The 17,966-nt window shown below is 55.6% G+C and overlaps 6 protein-coding genes across 6 annotated transcripts; 3 read left to right on the top strand and 3 right to left on the bottom strand.

Moving 5' to 3' along the window:
• Positions 1-889: 889 nt before the first annotated feature.
• On the top strand, positions 890-3,895 carry J4E78_008546 (uncharacterized protein; the record flags this gene model as incomplete). The annotated part of the gene is made up of 2 exons (XM_049369146.1): positions 890-1,135; positions 1,439-3,895. 2 exons carry the CDS (start codon positions 890-892, stop codon positions 3,893-3,895), a joined length of 2,703 nt encoding a protein of 900 aa, XP_049219213.1.
• Positions 3,896-4,437: 542 nt separating this feature from the next.
• Positions 4,438-6,942, top strand: J4E78_008545 (uncharacterized protein; the record flags this gene model as incomplete). Its single annotated transcript, XM_049369145.1, has 2 exons — positions 4,438-4,998; positions 5,047-6,942. The coding sequence occupies 2 exons, from the start codon at positions 4,438-4,440 to the stop codon at positions 6,940-6,942; spliced, it is 2,457 nt and encodes an 818-aa protein (XP_049219212.1).
• A 783-nt stretch (positions 6,943-7,725) lies between these two features.
• On the bottom strand, positions 7,726-9,247 carry J4E78_008544 (uncharacterized protein; the record flags this gene model as incomplete). The annotated part of the gene is made up of 5 exons (XM_049369144.1): positions 7,726-8,401; positions 8,452-8,551; positions 8,625-8,889; positions 8,936-9,034; positions 9,083-9,247. 5 exons carry the CDS (start codon positions 9,245-9,247, stop codon positions 7,726-7,728), a joined length of 1,305 nt encoding a protein of 434 aa, XP_049219211.1.
• Positions 9,248-10,464: 1,217 nt separating this feature from the next.
• Positions 10,465-11,844, top strand: J4E78_008543 (uncharacterized protein; the record flags this gene model as incomplete). Its single annotated transcript, XM_049369143.1, has 1 exon — positions 10,465-11,844. The coding sequence occupies one exon, from the start codon at positions 10,465-10,467 to the stop codon at positions 11,842-11,844; it is 1,380 nt and encodes a 459-aa protein (XP_049219210.1).
• A 664-nt stretch (positions 11,845-12,508) lies between these two features.
• J4E78_008542 (uncharacterized protein) lies at positions 12,509-14,508 on the bottom strand (the record flags this gene model as incomplete). The annotated part of the gene is made up of 2 exons (XM_049369142.1): positions 12,509-13,687; positions 13,735-14,508. 2 exons carry the CDS (start codon positions 14,506-14,508, stop codon positions 12,509-12,511), a joined length of 1,953 nt encoding a protein of 650 aa, XP_049219209.1.
• Positions 14,509-15,413: 905 nt separating this feature from the next.
• Positions 15,414-16,693, bottom strand: J4E78_008541 (uncharacterized protein; the record flags this gene model as incomplete). Its single annotated transcript, XM_049369141.1, has 2 exons — positions 15,414-16,504; positions 16,582-16,693. The coding sequence occupies 2 exons, from the start codon at positions 16,691-16,693 to the stop codon at positions 15,414-15,416; spliced, it is 1,203 nt and encodes a 400-aa protein (XP_049219208.1).
• Positions 16,694-17,966: the final 1,273 nt, after the last annotated feature.

Here is a 17,966-nt window from a genome sequence, read left to right as displayed (position 1 = left end):
CGCGGGCTTGCTCTAGATGGACGGATGGGGTTTCGTCGAAACGTCCCCCGGCCCCACAAAAACATCCTGAAGGAAATGAAAAGCAGTATATCCGGTGGCGGCGCGAAACACAGTGACCGTTGGGTATGCATCCTCAGGCGGCGATGGAGCACAGCATAGCGTGGATGTGATGTCTTGCGTTGGTGCAAAAGAAACTTTCGGAACTCGTCACGTCCAGGATAGCGATCGGGGTGGTGTTCGGTTCGAGCTTTTTTGTCCGCAAGGCTCGTGCTATGTTGCGCACAACGCTCATGAATGACACTATTTGACTATATGTCTGTGTGTTATCGGCATGTGGAGGCAACATGTCCATGATGCCCATGATGCCCAGGTGCGCGTGCCGAGGCGAACAGCGACGTCGTGGTCGAGTACAATGCCGTCCACCACACCTTGGCATGACTCTCAAGCGCCTCTTGGATGGAGCCCGGCGCATCGCAGTGTATCCACGATCTCCTGCCGGGCCGTCGCGTCGAATTGCAGAGAAAGTCGCGCGTGGCGTTGACGCGCTGGCAAATGCTTTATCTGCGCGGCGGGCGAGCGAGGGCCTGTCGATGGCCTGGCGTTTCAGCGCCGTCTCACATGCGGGCATCGGTTGTGGCGCTACCAACCACATCCCTGATTTCCCTTCAGGAACAAACGCTCGCCTCGCCGCCTTCTACCCTCCCCATCCACTCACTGGCCATCGTCTCCCGCTTGTTTCACGCGGAGAAAGGGATACAACGGGTACAGTCTTGTGGGCCTGGCTAGTGGAGACCCTAGGTAATTTTGGACGCACGCGACGGCGGCAGGGTCACAGGCACGCAACCACGAGCCGGCACTTGTCTGCGGGCGTGGAATGCGGCTTCAAAACATGGCCGCAAGCGGTCGTCAGGAGGCAAGGGAGCATGAGGGACTGCTTTGTGAATCGGGGAGGATAAACGCCCACGATGAAGAGATGGCAAAAGAGCTTGGGTATCACAGCGACGACGAGGATATAAAATGCCTACTCAATGCCGGGGAACATGAATCGAGCACAGCACAGCGAACATCACACCCCGGCTACCCGAAACTTGAAACAAGGCGTTTCGACAACGTTGATTGGCGCCCCGATCCTATTGTAAGTCCCCTTCCTGAATGAACTGCTGTACATATACTATGCGGCGGCGCCCCCATTCACTTTTTCCCTTCACGCAGGCGATTGTCAGCTACCAGCACTCATTGTGTGCCGTCAGTTCTTATTGTTCTCTGTCATTCATTTCTATTGTGTAGAGTCATCTTCTCACAACAACATTACTACTTTCTTCTTCCTTCGTTGCTAGCCAACCTTACCACCACTTCTGCAAACTTGCAATCTTTCTACTCGACGATCCAACAACACTATCAACGTCCTTTGCCGGTCAACTGACAACGATACTTTCAGTCCTTCAAGTCGAGACTTTTCCAACTAGCAACTCCGAACTTCAACAAACGCACTGCCATTATGGTTGCCTTCAGCGCAGGAGCGCTTCTTTTGACGCTGCGCGTCCTCCTTTCCGCCACTCCTTCTACTGCTGTGCCCGTTGCGCAAGCACCTACTGCTTCATACGCACCAGTCCCAGCCCCATCGGCAGCACCAGCTCCCTCGGCAGCACCGGCACCGGCAGCACCAGGTGGCGCTTCCGGCTACTGGCTTGAGACCATCAAGCGCCAGGGCCAGGCTCCCTTCAACCCCAACCCAGAGTCCTACAAGGTCTTCCGCAATGTCAAGGAGCTTGGAGCCAAGGGTGACGGTTCCACCGACGATACCGAAATCATCAACAAGATCATCGCTGACGGCGAGCGATGCGGCGAGGGCTGCGACTCTACCACCACCACACCAGCACTCATCTACTTCCCCGCCGGTACCTACATGATCAGCAAGCCCATCATTCAGTACTACTACACCCAGTTCGTTGGCGACCCATTGAACATGCCCATCCTCAAGGCCACCGCAGACTTCGAGGGCATGGGTTTAATCGATGCCGATCCCTACATCCCAGGCGGCGACGGTGCCAACTGGTACACCAACCAGAACAACTTCTACCGCCAGGTCCGCAACTTTGTCATCGACATCTCCGCTACCAAGGCTGCCGCTGGTATCCACTGGCAGGTCTCCCAAGCCACCAGTCTCCAGAACATTGTTTTCGAGATGGCCAAGGGTGACGCCGGCAAGGACCAGAAGGGTATCTTCCAGGACAACGGCTCCGGTGGTTTCATGACCGACCTGACCTTCAACGGTGGTGCCATTGGTGCCTTCATGGGTTCCCAGCAATTCACCATCCGCAACATGACCTTCAATGACTGCGGCACAGCCATCTTCCAGAACTGGAACTGGCTCTTCACCTACAAGAGCATCTTCATCAACAACTGCCAGGTCGGTCTTGACATGGCCAACAGCCCCGCCAACCAGACTGTCGGCTCTGTTCTTCTGCTCGACAGCAAGTTCACCAACACTCCCATCGGTATCAACTCGTCCTTCACCGAGAACAGCATCCCCACCACTGGCGGCACCCTCATCCTTGATAACTGCGACTTCACCGGTTCCGAGAAGGCTGTCATTGGTGCTACTGGTAACACCATCCTTGCCGGTGGTAAGAAGGTCGAGACCTGGGCTCAGGGTAACGCTCTCGCTGCCGGCGCACAGCTTGGCCGTGTTCAGGGTGATGTCAACGGTGCACCCGCGAAGCCCCAGAGCCTCCAGGGTCTCAACGGCTGGTTCGAGCGCAGCAAGCCCCAGTACGAGAACGTCGACGTCTCCAAGTTCGTCAGCCTCAAGTCCAAGGGCGCCAAGGGTGACGGTGCTACCGATGACACTGCTGCCATTCAGGCCGCTATCGATGGTCTCCAGGAAGGCGAGGTTCTCCACGTCGACCACGGTGCCTACCTCATCACCAAGACTGTCGTCGTCCCCGCTGAGAAGAACGTCAAGATGGTCGGTGAGGTTTACAGCACTTTCTTCATCACCGGCGAGTTCTTCTCCAACATGGACGACCCCAAGCCTGGTTTCCAGATTGGTGCCAAGAGCGGTGACAAGGGTTCTTTCGAGGCTTCTGACCTCATCATCGGTACCCAGGGCCCTGCTCCCGGTGGTATCTTGATGGAGTGGAACATCAACGCCGAGAGCGGTGCCGCCGGTCTCTGGGACGTCCACTTCCGTGTCGGTGGCTACGCCGGAACCAAGCTTCAGTCGTCCAACTGCAAGAAGAACCCCGACGCGACCCACGAGCCCAACCCAGAGTGCATCGGCTCCTTCATGCAACTCCACATCACCAAGAACTCCAACGGCTACTTCGAGAACGTGTGGCTCTGGACCGCCGACCACGAGCTCGACCAAGACGACCACTCCCAGATCGACATCTACAACGGCCGCGGCATGCTCGTCGAATCCCAAGGCCCCGTCTGGATGTACGGCACCGCCTCTGAGCACTCTCAAATGTCTCAATACCAGTTCTCCGGCGCCAAGGACATCTTCTACGGCGCCATCCAAACCGAAACGCCTTACTACCAGCCCAACCCCACCGCCGCCGTCCCCTTCACCAAGAACGACAAGTACTTCGACCCAGACATGAGCCAAGCCAAGGCCGCCTGGGCCGTCCGTGTCACCGACGGCAGCGACAGCATCTGGTCCTACGGCGCGGGTACCTACTCGTTCTTCCAGAACTACGACCAAGACTGCGTCGTCGGTCAGAACTGCCAGCAAGACATGAACGAGATTGCCAACTCGACAAACGTCAACTGGTTCGGTCTTAGCACAAAGGCGTCTGTCAACATGATCACCATGGGTGGTCAGGGTCTGGCCAAGGACGAGGATAACCGCTCCAACTTCTGCGCTACGCTCGCTATCTTCGCTTCGGGATAAATATCTCCTCTTTCCTCTACGACAACGCTACGTGGATATCCTTGATGGATGTTCATTGACATAGACACTTCTTCACTTCTTTTCCCTTTGGGGACCTGTTTTTTTAACGAACATGTATATTTTGTTGTTCTGTCTTTGTCCCATGTAAGAGGCGGAATGTCACACTCGCTTGAAAGATACGCTGTATGAAGTCGAGAAGCATTATTTATACCCCTGGGCAGGATGGAGGAGTTTGGGCCGGAACCTTTTCTTTTGAGTCGAGTTGATAAGATGATGAATTCGATATCTTGTGATATTATTAATGCTTGAATGTTTTGTCTGTGATGTCTTTTTGGTAGTCTGAACCACCTCATTACAGGTTCTGGCAAGGTGAGATTATGTAGACAGTGTTCATGTAAACATGTCAGGCCCTCGCCAAAACTCACCTCCCCGCGCGCACGTCCTCGGGAAAAACTTCCCCGCTTAGAGTCTCGCAGCTCAACCTTCTACAAAACCTACCCTTCCCACACAACCACCTCACCACATCTCTCACGTGCGCAAACATGTCTGACCCGTCAGACGACTCCACGCGACCGGCGAAACGCGCGCGCCTCGACGATAATGCCGCTCCCTCGCTCTCCACCACATCAACCGCAGCTCCGAATACAGCTCCGATTCCCGCGGCCTCGATTCTCTCGGCACCAGCAACCATTGATACGGATCTGGAGCGCGAAATACGCGCCGGTATCACCGAATATGTGTGCCCCGATAACCTGGGCTTTACGGGTGTGCTGAAGCAGAGGTATACGGATTTTTTGGTCAATGAGATCGGGTTGGATGGAAAGGTGCTGCATTTGAAGAGCACGGAGGTGGTGGATAAGAAGAAGGAAGGGAAAGAGAAGGCGGAGGCGACCAATGGTGCGGGTGAGAAGAAGCCCGAGAGTACTACAGTAGCGACTGAGGAGAAGGTCGATGCTGTTATGCAGGATGCGGGAGTTGCTGGTGAGACTACGCTTGCAGTGCCCGAGCCGGTAAAGGTGGAAGATGCGCCGAGGGAGTCTGAGAATGACGGAGAGCAAATCATTGGAAAACCACCGGCAGCCCAGGAAGAGCCTGAAGAACAGGTGGGTGGTCTATACGCATATATATTGCGCAAATGCTAACACGTACAGTTACCGGAAGAAGATCGCAATAATCTCCACTCGATATTCGGCGAACAGACTACCGACGAAATCGTAAAACTTGTCAGACAAGTACGGAGAAAGGAATCGCGAAAGGCAAAAGACTTCAAAGCCGTCATATCATCGCCCATAACCGACAAAGACAAGCGTACCCAAGCGCACCAGAGTCTACGTCGGATCTTTCCCAACCTCCTCGAGAGCGCGATGGAGGAGAACCAGACTATACGCATCAAGGCGACTCCACCAGCAGAGCGCAAAAAGAAGAAGGGCAAGGGCGGCGCAAAGGATCGCGAGAACCAGGGAGGCCGACGCGGAGGTCAAGATTGGGAGGAGCTTGGTGGTGAATACCTGCACTTCAACCTGTACAAGGAGAACAAGGATACAATGGAAGTTGTAGGGTTCCTAGGGAGCAAGCTCAACTGCGGCGCCAAGGGCTTCGGCTTCGCAGGCACAAAAGATAGACGAGCATGCACCGTCCAAAGAGTCTGCGTCAAGCGCCAATTAGCCCAGCGCATCCAGAACTTCAACAAAATCCTGTTCAATGCCGCCGTAGGAGACTTTGAGTACCGCCATAACGACCTAAAGCTAGGAGACCTGATGGGCAACGAGTTCACCATCACCCTCCGCGACTGCCATTTCCAAAGCGAGGAAGGACTAGACTTTGCGCAGCGAAGTAAATTGGCCCACGATGTAGTCAGCAAAGCCATCACCGACTTCTCCCAAAAAGGCTTCATCAACTACTACGGCCTCCAACGCTTCGGCTCCTTCGCCGCCAGCACCGACGCCATTGGCCGCAAGATGCTACAAGACGACCTCAAAGGCGCGGTAGAAGACCTCCTCGCATACAGCGACACCGCCCTCGCCTCTGCCCTAAACCCGTCCGAGTCCACAACTCTAGTCTCGCAAGACGACCGCAACCGCGCCCACGCCCTGCACATCTGGAAAACCAAAGGCTCCGGCACCGAAGCCCTCGACTTCCTGCCCCGCAAATTCACCGCGGAGCGAAACATAATCCAGCATCTAAGTTCGCGCAACAGTAAATCAGGCCGCTACGACCGCAAAACAGACTGGCAAGGCGCGCTCATGACGATACCCCGGACGCTGCGTCTAATGTACGTCCACGCCTACCAGTCCCTCGTCTGGAACAGCGTAGCCGGCAAGCGCTGGGCCACACACGGCGACAAAGTCGTCCCCGGCGACCTCGTCCTCGTAAACGAACACCGCGATAAAGAAACGGGTAGTACGGAGAAAATGCCAAAAGCAACACACGACCAAGACGGCGAACCCATCATTGATCCCTCCGGCGCCGATTCTTCGCTTGCGCCTGACGCGGATTTCGAACGCGCGCGTCCGCTTACTGCGCAGGAAGCTGCTAGTGGGGAGTATAGTATCTGGGACGTTGTGCTTCCGCAACCTGGGTTTGATGTCGAGTACCCTAGAAATGAGATTGGAGAGTACTACAAGACGTTCATGGGCAGTGAGAAGGGTGGGGGGTTGGATCCGTATAACATGCGGAGGAGTTGGAGGGAGGTTAGTTTGAGTGGGGGGTATAGGAAGTTCCTAGCCCGGCCACTTCAACCGCTTGAGTTCAAGGTTCATTCGTACAGAAAGCAGGATCAACAATTCGTTCAAACGGATCTGCAACGCCTGGGCCGCGAGAGGGATGTTGGAAAGAAAGATGGGGGTAAAGAGGATGGGAAGGAGGGAGAGATTGCAGACGCGCAGATGGAGGACGGAGAGGAGAAGGAAGAGGCGGGAGAGGAAAAGATTGCTGTGGTGATCAAGTTGCAGTTGGCGAGTAGCCAGTATGCTACTATGGCGTTGAGGGAGCTGATGAAGGCGGGGGGTGTTAAGGCGTTTAAGCCTGAGTTCATGGGTGGGAGATAGGTGATGAGGATGCGGGATCAATGGTGATCATGGTGAAAAGCAACGAAAGTCATGGTCATATGTTTTGTACAAAAAACGAGGTAAATTGTCTATCGGTGCTTGAAAGGGATATAGTCATCTACGTGTTTGGGTGGGGTGGTGGTGGTGGATTAGTGTTGTATGTCTCCTTTCTGATGTGCGTTCGGATTGGAACTGCCATGGAATGCGGAGCCTTCAGTTTGAGGCGGTAGGTAATGACCCCCCCCCCATTACCCCGTACTTCACGACGCCATCGTACCATGCTGCAAGGCATGCCATGCCATGTCAATAGTCTCATCCCCTTTTCCTTGTAACTGGTACTGGTACAACTGAAAACCTTCTTCCGCCGTGTTTACCCGTAGTACAGGATTCACTACTTCCAACCCACAGCGAGCGTTAGCGTTGACAACCCGGGTGGCGGGCCGCCCATGGTACAATCCATTACATAGTTTGCAGTCTAGGGACATTGAGGATACTTTCTTGACGGAAAACTGCATCACAGCCAAGTCGCGACAAAGGTCAGCGTTGACAAAACTAGTGGCATTGCCGGACATGGCTGAGAATACTGTCTTGACAGTCGTAGTTATTAAATCCGAGATTCTCCTGGGTTGGCTAAAAATACATTGGGGTATAAAACTGATTTTCTTTGTCGTCCATCTAACGACTGGTTTTGATCTCCACGAATGAAAAAGGAAAGGCGTAGCGTCGTTACGGTCGTGTCTGTGTATATGTACAATGTTCAGCTCGCGTTCGGTTTCGAGATGCTCAAACCGCATCCCCTGCGTCCATATATCTCGGCGGCGGCGAAATGGGATCGGACAAGGGTCCAGCATAGTTCACATCTTCGCTCGTGGGCCGGCTGCGGTGTAGTAATGCGCGGCTGAGGCTGAGACGCGACGGTTGGCGTGGTTTCTTCTCCTCCGGCGCCTTCCATAAAGGGAGGTCTGTTGCGTCGGACGAGGTGCGAGCGAGGATAGGGTCGGCGCTGCTGCGTTTCGTGTAGCCCATGTCTGACGGGAGGGGTGTTGCCGCGGTGTTTGGGCGCGTTATAGTCTTTGCTTCGTACATCGATTCCAGTTTTGGTGATGAAGAAGCCTTCTTTTCGATGCCGGTGTATTGTATGCCCAGCTCCGCGAGTAGGAGGTTGTTCTGCGGCGTTGCATGCAAGTTGAGTTGGGACAGGGAGTGGTTCGTTGTTCGTGGAGATGCTCGCGTGCTCTTCATTGTGCCGCTCCTGCTTCCGTCCCTGGTAGTCATGTCCCGTGCTCTTGAGATTCCCATCTTCATGAGTGGGCGGAGGGTTGCCATGCAGCCGACGATGATGCATGTGCCGCATTCGACGGTACTCCATATGGACACGTTGGTCACGTCCCAGAAGAAGTCTTCGAGTTCTGTTAGACCGGTTATGTAAGGGAAGCGGATTCCGGAGCAGATGCAGCCACTGTGATATGTTAGTAGAGCGGTTTGAGAGTGGCTTTAGTCGAGACGTACAGAGCTGCGAGGGATAGAATAAAGCCGACGGAGAACTTGTGTCGCAGATCCATGTTGGCGTACCATAGAATGGGGATGGGTAATAAGAAGAAGACGACGTCTGTCAATGTACTAAAGGTCGCTGTGGAGTACTTCGTAAGCTTGTGTGTAAATAGTTCATTCGCGCCACATACCTTGTTGATAGGCAAAGAAATAGTCGACCTGCCGCGATTGGCAGCGACCGATGATCTCGTTGACTGCGTACTTCTCCAAGTTGGGTCCGCATCGGAAGATGACGTAGAAGAATGCAGACATCGATGACACAATGTTGGCAGCGACGGTCACGTAGATGATGATGAAGTGACTGCGCCTGACGACGATGCGGGAGAAGAAGATGGCTAGAGAAATCTTGACCAGCATGATTGCCATGAGATAGCCGGTCTCTCTCACAATAACCCACTGCAATGGTTAGTATGGTTCGCAAGGACAGGATCAGAATACTTACTTTTGTCACCTTCTGCAACTCGTCCGCGCTGGTGATCTCGCTGGTTCCACCAGATGCTTCAACCAACCAAACTGATCCGCAGAACAAAGTGAACGTCAACTGCTAATGTTAGTCAATGATCACTTGGCAGTGGTGACAAAAACCTACACCGGCAAGTAGCATGACCGCATCATCCCAGCCAAAACTACGGATAATACATGTGCGAGTCCATATCCTGAGTAGGATGAAGATCCAGGATACAACCAGGAAGGCAATGGTAATCCGTTGTTGCTGTTCGGCGGCCATCGCCAGGTCGGCTGAGCTGTGCGTCATGGTGTCGATGTCGAGAGCACGACCAAGTGTCAAGCTGACGGAAAGCAAAGTTGCGCAGTGGTATCAAACGAGAGTAGCGTGTTGCTCGAAGAGAGCAACGTATAGTCGTTCATGAGAAAGATACAACAAGAAACGGTGGGACCTGCATCTGAGGGAAGAACCGGTTTAGTATCCCGCATCATCATGTTGAGTCGAGTTTGGTCGACTATGGCTTGTAGTAGCATGCACAGCGGCCCAGCCAGTCTATCAAGTTCCCAGTAAACTATTGCCCACCAGCGGCCTTCTCCATCCTGTGAGGAGCTCTGGAGCTGCATCCAAAACTCTAATCTGACGGCTGAGGCGAATCCGAACCTTGAGCTATCGTTACTCGTAGTGTAGACGGCGGCGCTGCGGGGACGCTGGCTAGCGCTGCCGCCCCATGTTGGGCTCTACGGGGTCTTCTCCGACACTGGTACAGGAGTATATGCATGGCAAGTATGCAGGCAGACGATTATAAGCGGACGCGAAACATACAGTATGCGTGCGGGGGAGTCGGTGGGGGGGCGTTGAGGGTAGTGTCAGGCACAGGGTGGGTCTGAAAGGGAGAGGGACCTCGGGATTGGTGATCTCGCCGACGCTCGGACCTTCAGTTTCCTGTTCCAGTCCTGCTTCCATCGCAAACAAGCAAACATGACCCTGGCGGAGAAAGCAGCACGAAGCAAACGGCAGAAAAAGAAACCACATCGGCCACCAAAATCAGGCCTGGAAACCGGAGAATATCGCCCCTACATCAATATATCGACACTGAAGTTGGGTTCGCACTGTTCGCGTCCGGTTGGGTACCTGGCTCGCATGCACGTGAGTGATCAACACTCGTCCGCACGGTCTGCCACATTCGCCTTAGCCAGGGACGCCACGATCCCAAATACCAGATACCCGTGGACCGAGGCGAGCCTAGACAGACGATAGGTGCGGGAGTAGTCGCGACTTGCGAACGAAGGTTTGCACGGAAGCTGCCTGAGGTGTCCGGTCAGGGCAGCCATACAGCACACTCCAGACCCTTTCAGACGCGCTTCACCCCTGCTTGCTGTCGCCACGGGCCCTAGCTACCATTCCCCGAAGCTTGCATCCTGCACCCCGTGACGTCAACCTAGCGTCCCTTTACAGCACTTGAGGAAGCGAAGATCAGCATGCCGCCTTCACTTCGCCGACGAGGAGGCCAAGCACACCCACATCGCATGCCCCCGCCCTCACCACCAGAAGCCCAAGACACGTCCAGCGACGCAGACCTAGACGGTCGCCAAGATGTCGAAGAAGAAGAGCAGGATGCCTCCGCCGCCGACGACGACGATGAAACCCTTGGCGACGACCTAATCGGCCTCGAAGGCGATGAAGAAGACCAAGAAGAAGACGACGAAGGCGACGAAGAACTCGGTTCAGAAGATGGTCTCGCATCCCCAAATCTTCCCTCGGACAGTCTACCCAACCTCGATCCCCCACCACCCTACCTCCGCGAAATCTCCACCCTAGCATCCTGGACCGTCTCTTCGTCCAAACCAGGCTGTTCAATTCCCCAACTGCGGCACCCAAACACAAATCTCTTCTGGCAATCCGATGGACCACAGCCTCATTATCTCAACATCCATTTCTTCAAACTCGTCCGCATTGTGGGATTGAGACTGTATCTCGACTTTGAACAAGACGAGAGTTATACACCCACGAAGATCATCTTCCTCGCTGGCAGCGGGCTGAACGACCTGCAGGAATGGGGCGAGATGCGATTAGAGAGTCCGAGGGGATGGATCTGGGCTGATTTCTCTGGGGTAGGAGATCCGGATAGTGATGACGAGGGTGGTGAGGACGACGACGAAGGAGGTGATGGAGGAGGAAACGCAGGCGAACGGCCACAACGTCTCCTCACAGACGCTTTGCACTTGAACGGCGGGAGGAGAGGCAACGACGCATCTTCTGATTCTGAAAACGCGGCGCCGGGCCAAGGAGCGGATCTGGATATGCAAACTCCAGGACAGCAAGATACGCCTATACCTCCGTATCCTTCATACGACACACCCCAACCCACCCAACAGTCACAACCCCCTCCACCAGGAACCCGCACCCGCACCCGCCGCGCAAACCTCCACCCAAACCCCACCGTCACACCGACCCAGAACCATCCACCATCCACGCCCATCCCCCCTCAAACACAACCACAAACACTCCCTCGTCCCCACCCCCGCGCCCCTTTCGCCTCTCTCTCACCCAACCCCGCACCCCGTCCTGCTCCCACAAACACGTTCTCCACACCAAAGCTACCTGTGCTACGCGCCCATCTCGTGCAGATTAAGATATTAGAGAATCATCAGAATGGAAAGGATACGCATTTGCGCGGCTTACAAATCTTCGCTCGCAACGACGAAGACGGGTTCAAGGGACGTGGGCATGGGGGTGGGGAGAAGGGGGTGACGGCAAGGATTGAAGGCGCTGGGTTACAAGAGATGGTCAAGAGGGAGAAGAAGGAGAGGAAGAGGAGGGAGGAAGTTTTGGAGTTGGGGGGCGGGGTTATGGGGTTGAGTATGAGTGGAGGTGGAGGAGGGATGGGAGAGGGAAGTATTCGCTGATAAAGTAACAAAACCTAGTTAGAAAGCGAGAAGAATTGTACAACTTGAAGGGAAAACGATTCCACCTCCACCCCTCCGCCTCCCCTCCGCCTCCCCTCCGCCTCCCCCACCCACCCGGGGGTATTAGATGATATTTTAGTGTCTTTGAGTGAGGGAACAAGGAACGCACCGAGCGGTCGTTCGAGCGATCTGTCAGCTGGTTCCTCCAAACCACAGCTTGGAAAGTCTCAAGAGCATTGGTAGAGCAATGTGACATGGAAGGGAACGCCATCAAAGTACCAAGATCCTCAGCACCAATGAAGAAATAAAAAAATTAGATTCCATAGCCTACGCCATCCATTCCATTCCTATCCTTCCCTATCCCTTCCCTTCCATTTCCATCATCTCTCGTACATTTGGATATACCTTCCCTCCCAGCTTTTAGTATGTGTAGAAACGGTCCGGCTGAACATCGATTCCCTCAAAAAAGCAAGATACAGATACATATGTGACCGGATATCTCGCGATCTATAGCAGAGAGCGCCTAGGAAATGTGTTTCCCTTTCAATCCCCAAGGACGGGGAATGAAGGGAGCAACCGCCAGCAGCGGAGTGGCAGGGCACTTCCAGCCTGGGGCTATTTGTTGCTTGACGACGGTCCAGCCTCTCTAAATGACTTTCATCATCTAGAAAAGACCCTTACCGTCCTTCTCCCCAAGTGTATTCTTCAAATCCTTAGGCTCAGCCTCCTTCTCCGGCTTAGCGACCTGCTCGTCACTGGGGCCATTCTTCTTGTTTTGCTGCTTGCGCGGCAACTTGCTCGGACTACGGTTCCGGTCCATCTTCTCATTGTTACCATTCGCATTCTCCTTCTCCTTCTCCTTGACATCCTCCTCGTTATCCTCATACGCCTGCTCGACCTTCTCGCCAGCAGCCTCAGCCTTGCCAACAAGCTCCTTGGCAATCTGCCTGGCCTTCTTGCTGGTCGCATCAGCGCCCTCGTCAAGCTCCTGAAGTTTCTGGCTAACGCGGCGGTTTACGTTTTCGAGGAACTTTTGGTTGGCGGGGGACATGCTGCCTTTGCGCTCGTCTTTGATGTGGCCGTTTGCGGGCTTCCTTCCGCGGACGGCGTCTCTAGCGCGGTTCACGCCTGAGGAGATGGCGTCTTCGGCGGATTTGTCGAGGGAGTCGAGTTCGCGTTCTACGTTGCGGCTGGCGTCGCCGGCGGCGTCGGAGATGGTGCGGTGCTTGAAGTTCTGCTTGGAGTTGGGGGTGGAGCGGCGGAGGTACGACTTGAAGAAGAAGCGCATGAAGAGGATGGTCAGCGGGGCGAGGTAGATCAGGTTGACGTAGATGGCAAAGGCTTGGCCGGAGGTGTCGACGCAGGGAACGGTCTGGTACTCGGTGCGGTAGAAGGTCCTCTCGACTGTCTCGTGAGGGTGGAAGAAGTCGTGGACTGCGTTGTGGGTGGGGGCAGGCTCTCCGGCAATGACTTGCTGGGGCTGACGGACGGGGATGGGCTGGCCAGGGACGGGGATGTTCTCTGCGAGACCTTCATCGCCAGCCGCGCGGTAGATAAGCTTCCTCAGGAAGGCCACAGCAACACCAGTCACGGTGGGGAGAGCTTCGGCAACCGACTCAGTAGCGGATGCAACTGCGGATGAGACGCTCGATGAGACCACCTTGGGCGCGACCTTCTCAGCAACCTTGTATGCGACCAAAACGGGGACGGTGTAGGAGATGAAGAGGTGGATAGCGGCGAAGGCGGATCCGACGAGGAACTGGGTGATTTGGAGGGTGGTCAGAGTTCGCTTGACGATGTTGGGGACGCGGTAGCCGAGCGCGGAGACAGTGTAGTAGGTGTACTGAAAAACGTTATTGGGTGCCAGTTGCTTGGAGAAAAGCTGCTTACCATCATGGCGTGGATTCCAGAGTTGACCGTGGCAAACATCCAGATGGGAGGCGACATGAAGCGCATACCAGCCCACATGGACAACATAGCGCCGGCATGGTGGTACTTCTGGAGGGTAGTGCTGCGCTTGCCCTTTGCGAGAATGATGGCCGTGTCAAGGACTTCGTAGAACTTGGAGAGGTAGAACCACCAGCCCCAGAAAGCAAGACCCTCGTTCCAGATCCTGCCAACGTCGGTGGTGTCGGGCAGGCCGTTGGGGCCGATCTGAACCTTGGAATTGAGGCTGCTCCAGCTGTCGTTGACATTGCTGTAGGTGACGGCGTCGCCCAGGCCGCGGGGGCCGTGGATCTTGCAGAGGGCGTCGATGGTGCCGACAACGGCGTTGGGCTCGCTGTAGTGGGGGAACGAGTGCTTGAGGCAGCGGATCATGGCCACGCACGTCACGGCCGAGTAGACGGCGAGGAAGACATTGTGGAAGATGACAAAGGCGTGGAAGGGGCGTGTTTTGGCGATCCTCCACGGCTTGTTGCCGTGCTGGCGGTTGTACCAGTTGACGTACGTCACGGCGACGAAGTAGACGGAGGCGATGGTCAGCGGGACCTTGTACGACAGCGCGCCCTGGTAGATGTCTTCGGGGATGGGGAAGGGGTTCTGGAAGGTCGACTCGCCCGACCACGGCGGCGGAATGGGCGAGGGCGCGGCATCGGGAGGGAACTGGAGGACAGCCCTCGACGGCCAGTCGCCGGGGTGTAGGGAAGGGCCTGCGCCGGACATGGTGGGCGTGGCGGCGGGGGACGATGCGCGGGTGGAGGGGCAGGTGGTGGCAGCACTCAATGGGCGGGTGGTGGGTGAGGTGAAGGTGTTGGCCAGGCAGGCGCAAACAGGGTGCGGCAGAGGCAGAGGGTCTGGGGGCCGCTGGGGTTTTTCTGTGGTCCGATGAGGTCAATGCCCAACGGTTGTGCTAAACTTTATCGCGAGAATCGGCCCTCGGAGCTCTGGGCGTGCCTATCGTCGGCGCAAACCTGCGATAGAGTTGGTGGTGTTGTTTGATTTCTCGCTAGGCACGCGATACCACCTACATGTACTAAGTGTATTGCTTGGGTACACGCACGAACCCAGGGCAAGGCGCACAGGTTATATCGTAGAATTAAGTGCACAGATATGCCCGGAGCGAGGACGCATGCAGTAAAGGTGCGTCGGACAAGGAGCTAGAAGCAGCAGGCAAAGGCTTCTGGACGTCCCTCTTGGTTATGCTGAGCGTGACGGGCCAATGGCGTCGCGACCAGCTACCGAGGCGAATAATCACCACCTCCCACTGGACACCCGCCTCGACAAGACCCTCTTGAAGTTTATCTAGAATTTACATCTGCTCGCAAGTCTAACGCCATGGGGTAACAGGATTATACATCCCGTCTTGTCGACGAAAAGGCGGTCGTCATCTTGCGTTGTGCGATTGTAGAGATGCATGCTGCAAAATTTCTGCAAGGATGCTGTGAACCTGTTGAGGGTCCGGCTAAGCGCAAATCTGGGAGCAAAAGCCACCGACGCCGTAACTGGGAAGAGGCAGGGTGACGTCCCGCAGCCACATCTGGGGAACAGGTTTCATATCATGGTGGGAGATGCACTGGTAATGTTCAAGCTGGTATCTTTGAATTATGGGTAGACTAAGATAGATACGCTCAAAACTTGGGCTTGCTACTCAGAGGAATCGGCGGTGGTTCACCCGAGCCGTCGCTGAGTTCCTTCTTCTTGGGTGGTGGCGGAGGCGGTGCCTTTTTTCCTAGGCCTCCCGCACTACTTTGCGACGACGACTGCGCTGGGCCTGGCGATGCACTCGACGATGCGAGGTTGTTCATCTTGCCAGCAATGCCGTACTTTTGGTTTATAGAGTTGGCCGACTTCCACCCAGACGCGACCTGATCTCCATGCCGCTGCTGGAAGTTGTTGGCAGTCGATGCAGCTCCTTTCAAGTCTGAAGCTGATACCTTGGATGGGTCATCGCGTAGACTGCTGGCGGTCCGCAGTGCTGCCTGCTTGTCTGCCCACGACGTGCCAGTGGCTGGGGGAGCTGCTGGTGATTTTGGCCCAGACATACTTGCGAACCTACTCTGCAACTCGTTCATTTGCGAGCCACGACTAGGCGGGGCGGGAGGTGGTAGGACAGCCCTCGAGCTTGAGTTCTGTCGCGGTGGGACGGGCGGTGATGGGTTTGCGCGAGGCGGTACTGGAGGAGAAGCTGTCCGTCCGATACCAAAGCCCGACACCGAGACACCTGCTTGACCCAGGCGACCCAGAGCACCTTGGTTCAGCACTCCCTGCTCAGGTCTTGCCTCTTGTGTCGCCTCATTATAGGTAGGTGGAGGAGCCGGTGCGAATTCATCGGGGTTCGAGTTCTGGCGCGGTGGTAGTGGAGGCCGTGGGGGCAGGCTGGGCTTTGGTTTGGCGGCACCTGTAGTCGGTGGTGTCGCAGCGCCAGGTCTGAACGCAGGAGGCTTGGGCAGATGTGCTGTGCTCAACCCCGTAGTGTCGGGTCGGTATGGCCCTGGGGCTGGTCTGTTTGCTTCTTCCTCCTCCCTCCTCCGAGCCTCTTCTCGCTCCTGCAGTCTTTGCTTTGCCGACCCAGCAGGCGCAGATGACGGTCCGGATGGTGCAGATGCTGCCGCACCGCCGCTGTAGTCGAGTCTCTTGGGCGGCGGCGCAAACTGCGAGGGGTCTTTCAGGGATGACAGTGGTGCTGACTGGTGATCGCGGGCGGCTTCTGCATGGGGGTCTTTACCCTGTGCCTTTCCAACCCATCCTTTCTGCACACCGTTAATCCACAGTCGATAAGGAGGAAGGTAGGCTTACATACCACCTGTGTAAGTTTCGAGTCGCTCGCTCCACCTCCGCCGCTTCCACTATTAGTGCGACTCTTCTCAGGATGCCAGCCTCCTTTGGCGACGCTCTTGAATTTGTCCATGCCGTGTTAGCGGAGGAGTCTGGGGTTAAGCGTTGGCGTCGTGAATGCCAGCGGATAGCGGAACCGACGCGTGCGGGCCGATGAGATCATCAGCCAAGCGCGCCTTTAGCACATGTCAGCTCAAGCCGGCACGTCGGTCGGACTAATGCCCTGGGAATGGCTGACATGCCGCAGCAGAGTTCCATCGGGACATTGAATGCCGCATGACGGTGCTGTGAATGCGGAGTCTGCGTGGGAACGCTCCATGTGTGTGTCGTGTAGAAAGATTCGAGGCCGCCCGTCAGCAGGCGCCACACGTGCTCAGCGGAGACTCACAACATCCGGACTTGAGAACCTCCCGCACTGCAGCTGCAATGCATGGCTTAGTTCCGTGTTTCATGTTTGCTAGCTGCAGCTGAGGGGATTTTGTCGCGATACCATGCCTCAACGGTACCCACTTGCAACATCCAGGACGAACAACTGCAGCTATAGCCTGTCACAGTCAGCTCTATCGACCCGGCCCTACTCCCATCCAATCACCCACCACGATACGGGCACTCCAAAGGATCTGCATACCAGCTCAGTCGGATGCGCCGGCCTATCCTTGTGATTGTTTGTTTGACTTCCCGTCACCACAACGAAGACACCATGAGTATGAAAGCGGAATTCGAGGCAATATAGCGAACAAACGCTGTCAGACTGTGCTCAGCGCGCAGATACGATTGCATCATACTAAGCTTTGTTAGATCGACGGCTAGACATTAGCCAGGCTAAATTTACCCCCTCCCGAGCAGGTGGGGTTTGTTCGTCTTATAGGCGTCGAGGCTGAGTCCGTCTCTCCCCAGCATCCCAGCATGTAGCCAACCGCGCCGACTCTTTGCAGCCGGCCCTTCGGACTTTGATTCTGTTGGCTTGACAGCTTGCATCGCACACATGTTGCCAGACAACGGGTAACATGTCTGCGCCACCCCAGCCGGGCGGCCACTTCTCAAAGGATTGCCCTCCCCTCTCCGTGTCCACTTTGCATCGCCTTTCAAGACCAACAAGACGCCAATCAATCCTTCCAGCCTAGGAGCCCAGCAGAAGGAACGACTCGCTGCCTAAGGATACATAGTGTGCCGTTTTCGCGTCATCGATTGGACTACCAGCCTTGGAAGGTCACGCCCAAAACCCGTTCTCGGCCCCGCATCTCCCATCACTGGTCAGAAAGTGGAGCATCACCACCACCACATTCCAGCTCCCCGCCTCGGTCATATCTAGGTGTCAGGCATCTCCGTCTGATTCCTGTCTCCTT

The sequence above is a fragment of the Alternaria triticimaculans genome (genome assembly GCF_023758025.1).
Source record: "Alternaria triticimaculans strain BMP 0046 chromosome Unknown scaffold_15, whole genome shotgun sequence".
Taxonomy (NCBI): domain Eukaryota; kingdom Fungi; phylum Ascomycota; class Dothideomycetes; order Pleosporales; family Pleosporaceae; genus Alternaria; species Alternaria triticimaculans.
The sequence above is the reverse complement of the archived record's forward strand: the minus strand, read 5'-3'. Positions and strand labels throughout refer to the sequence as shown.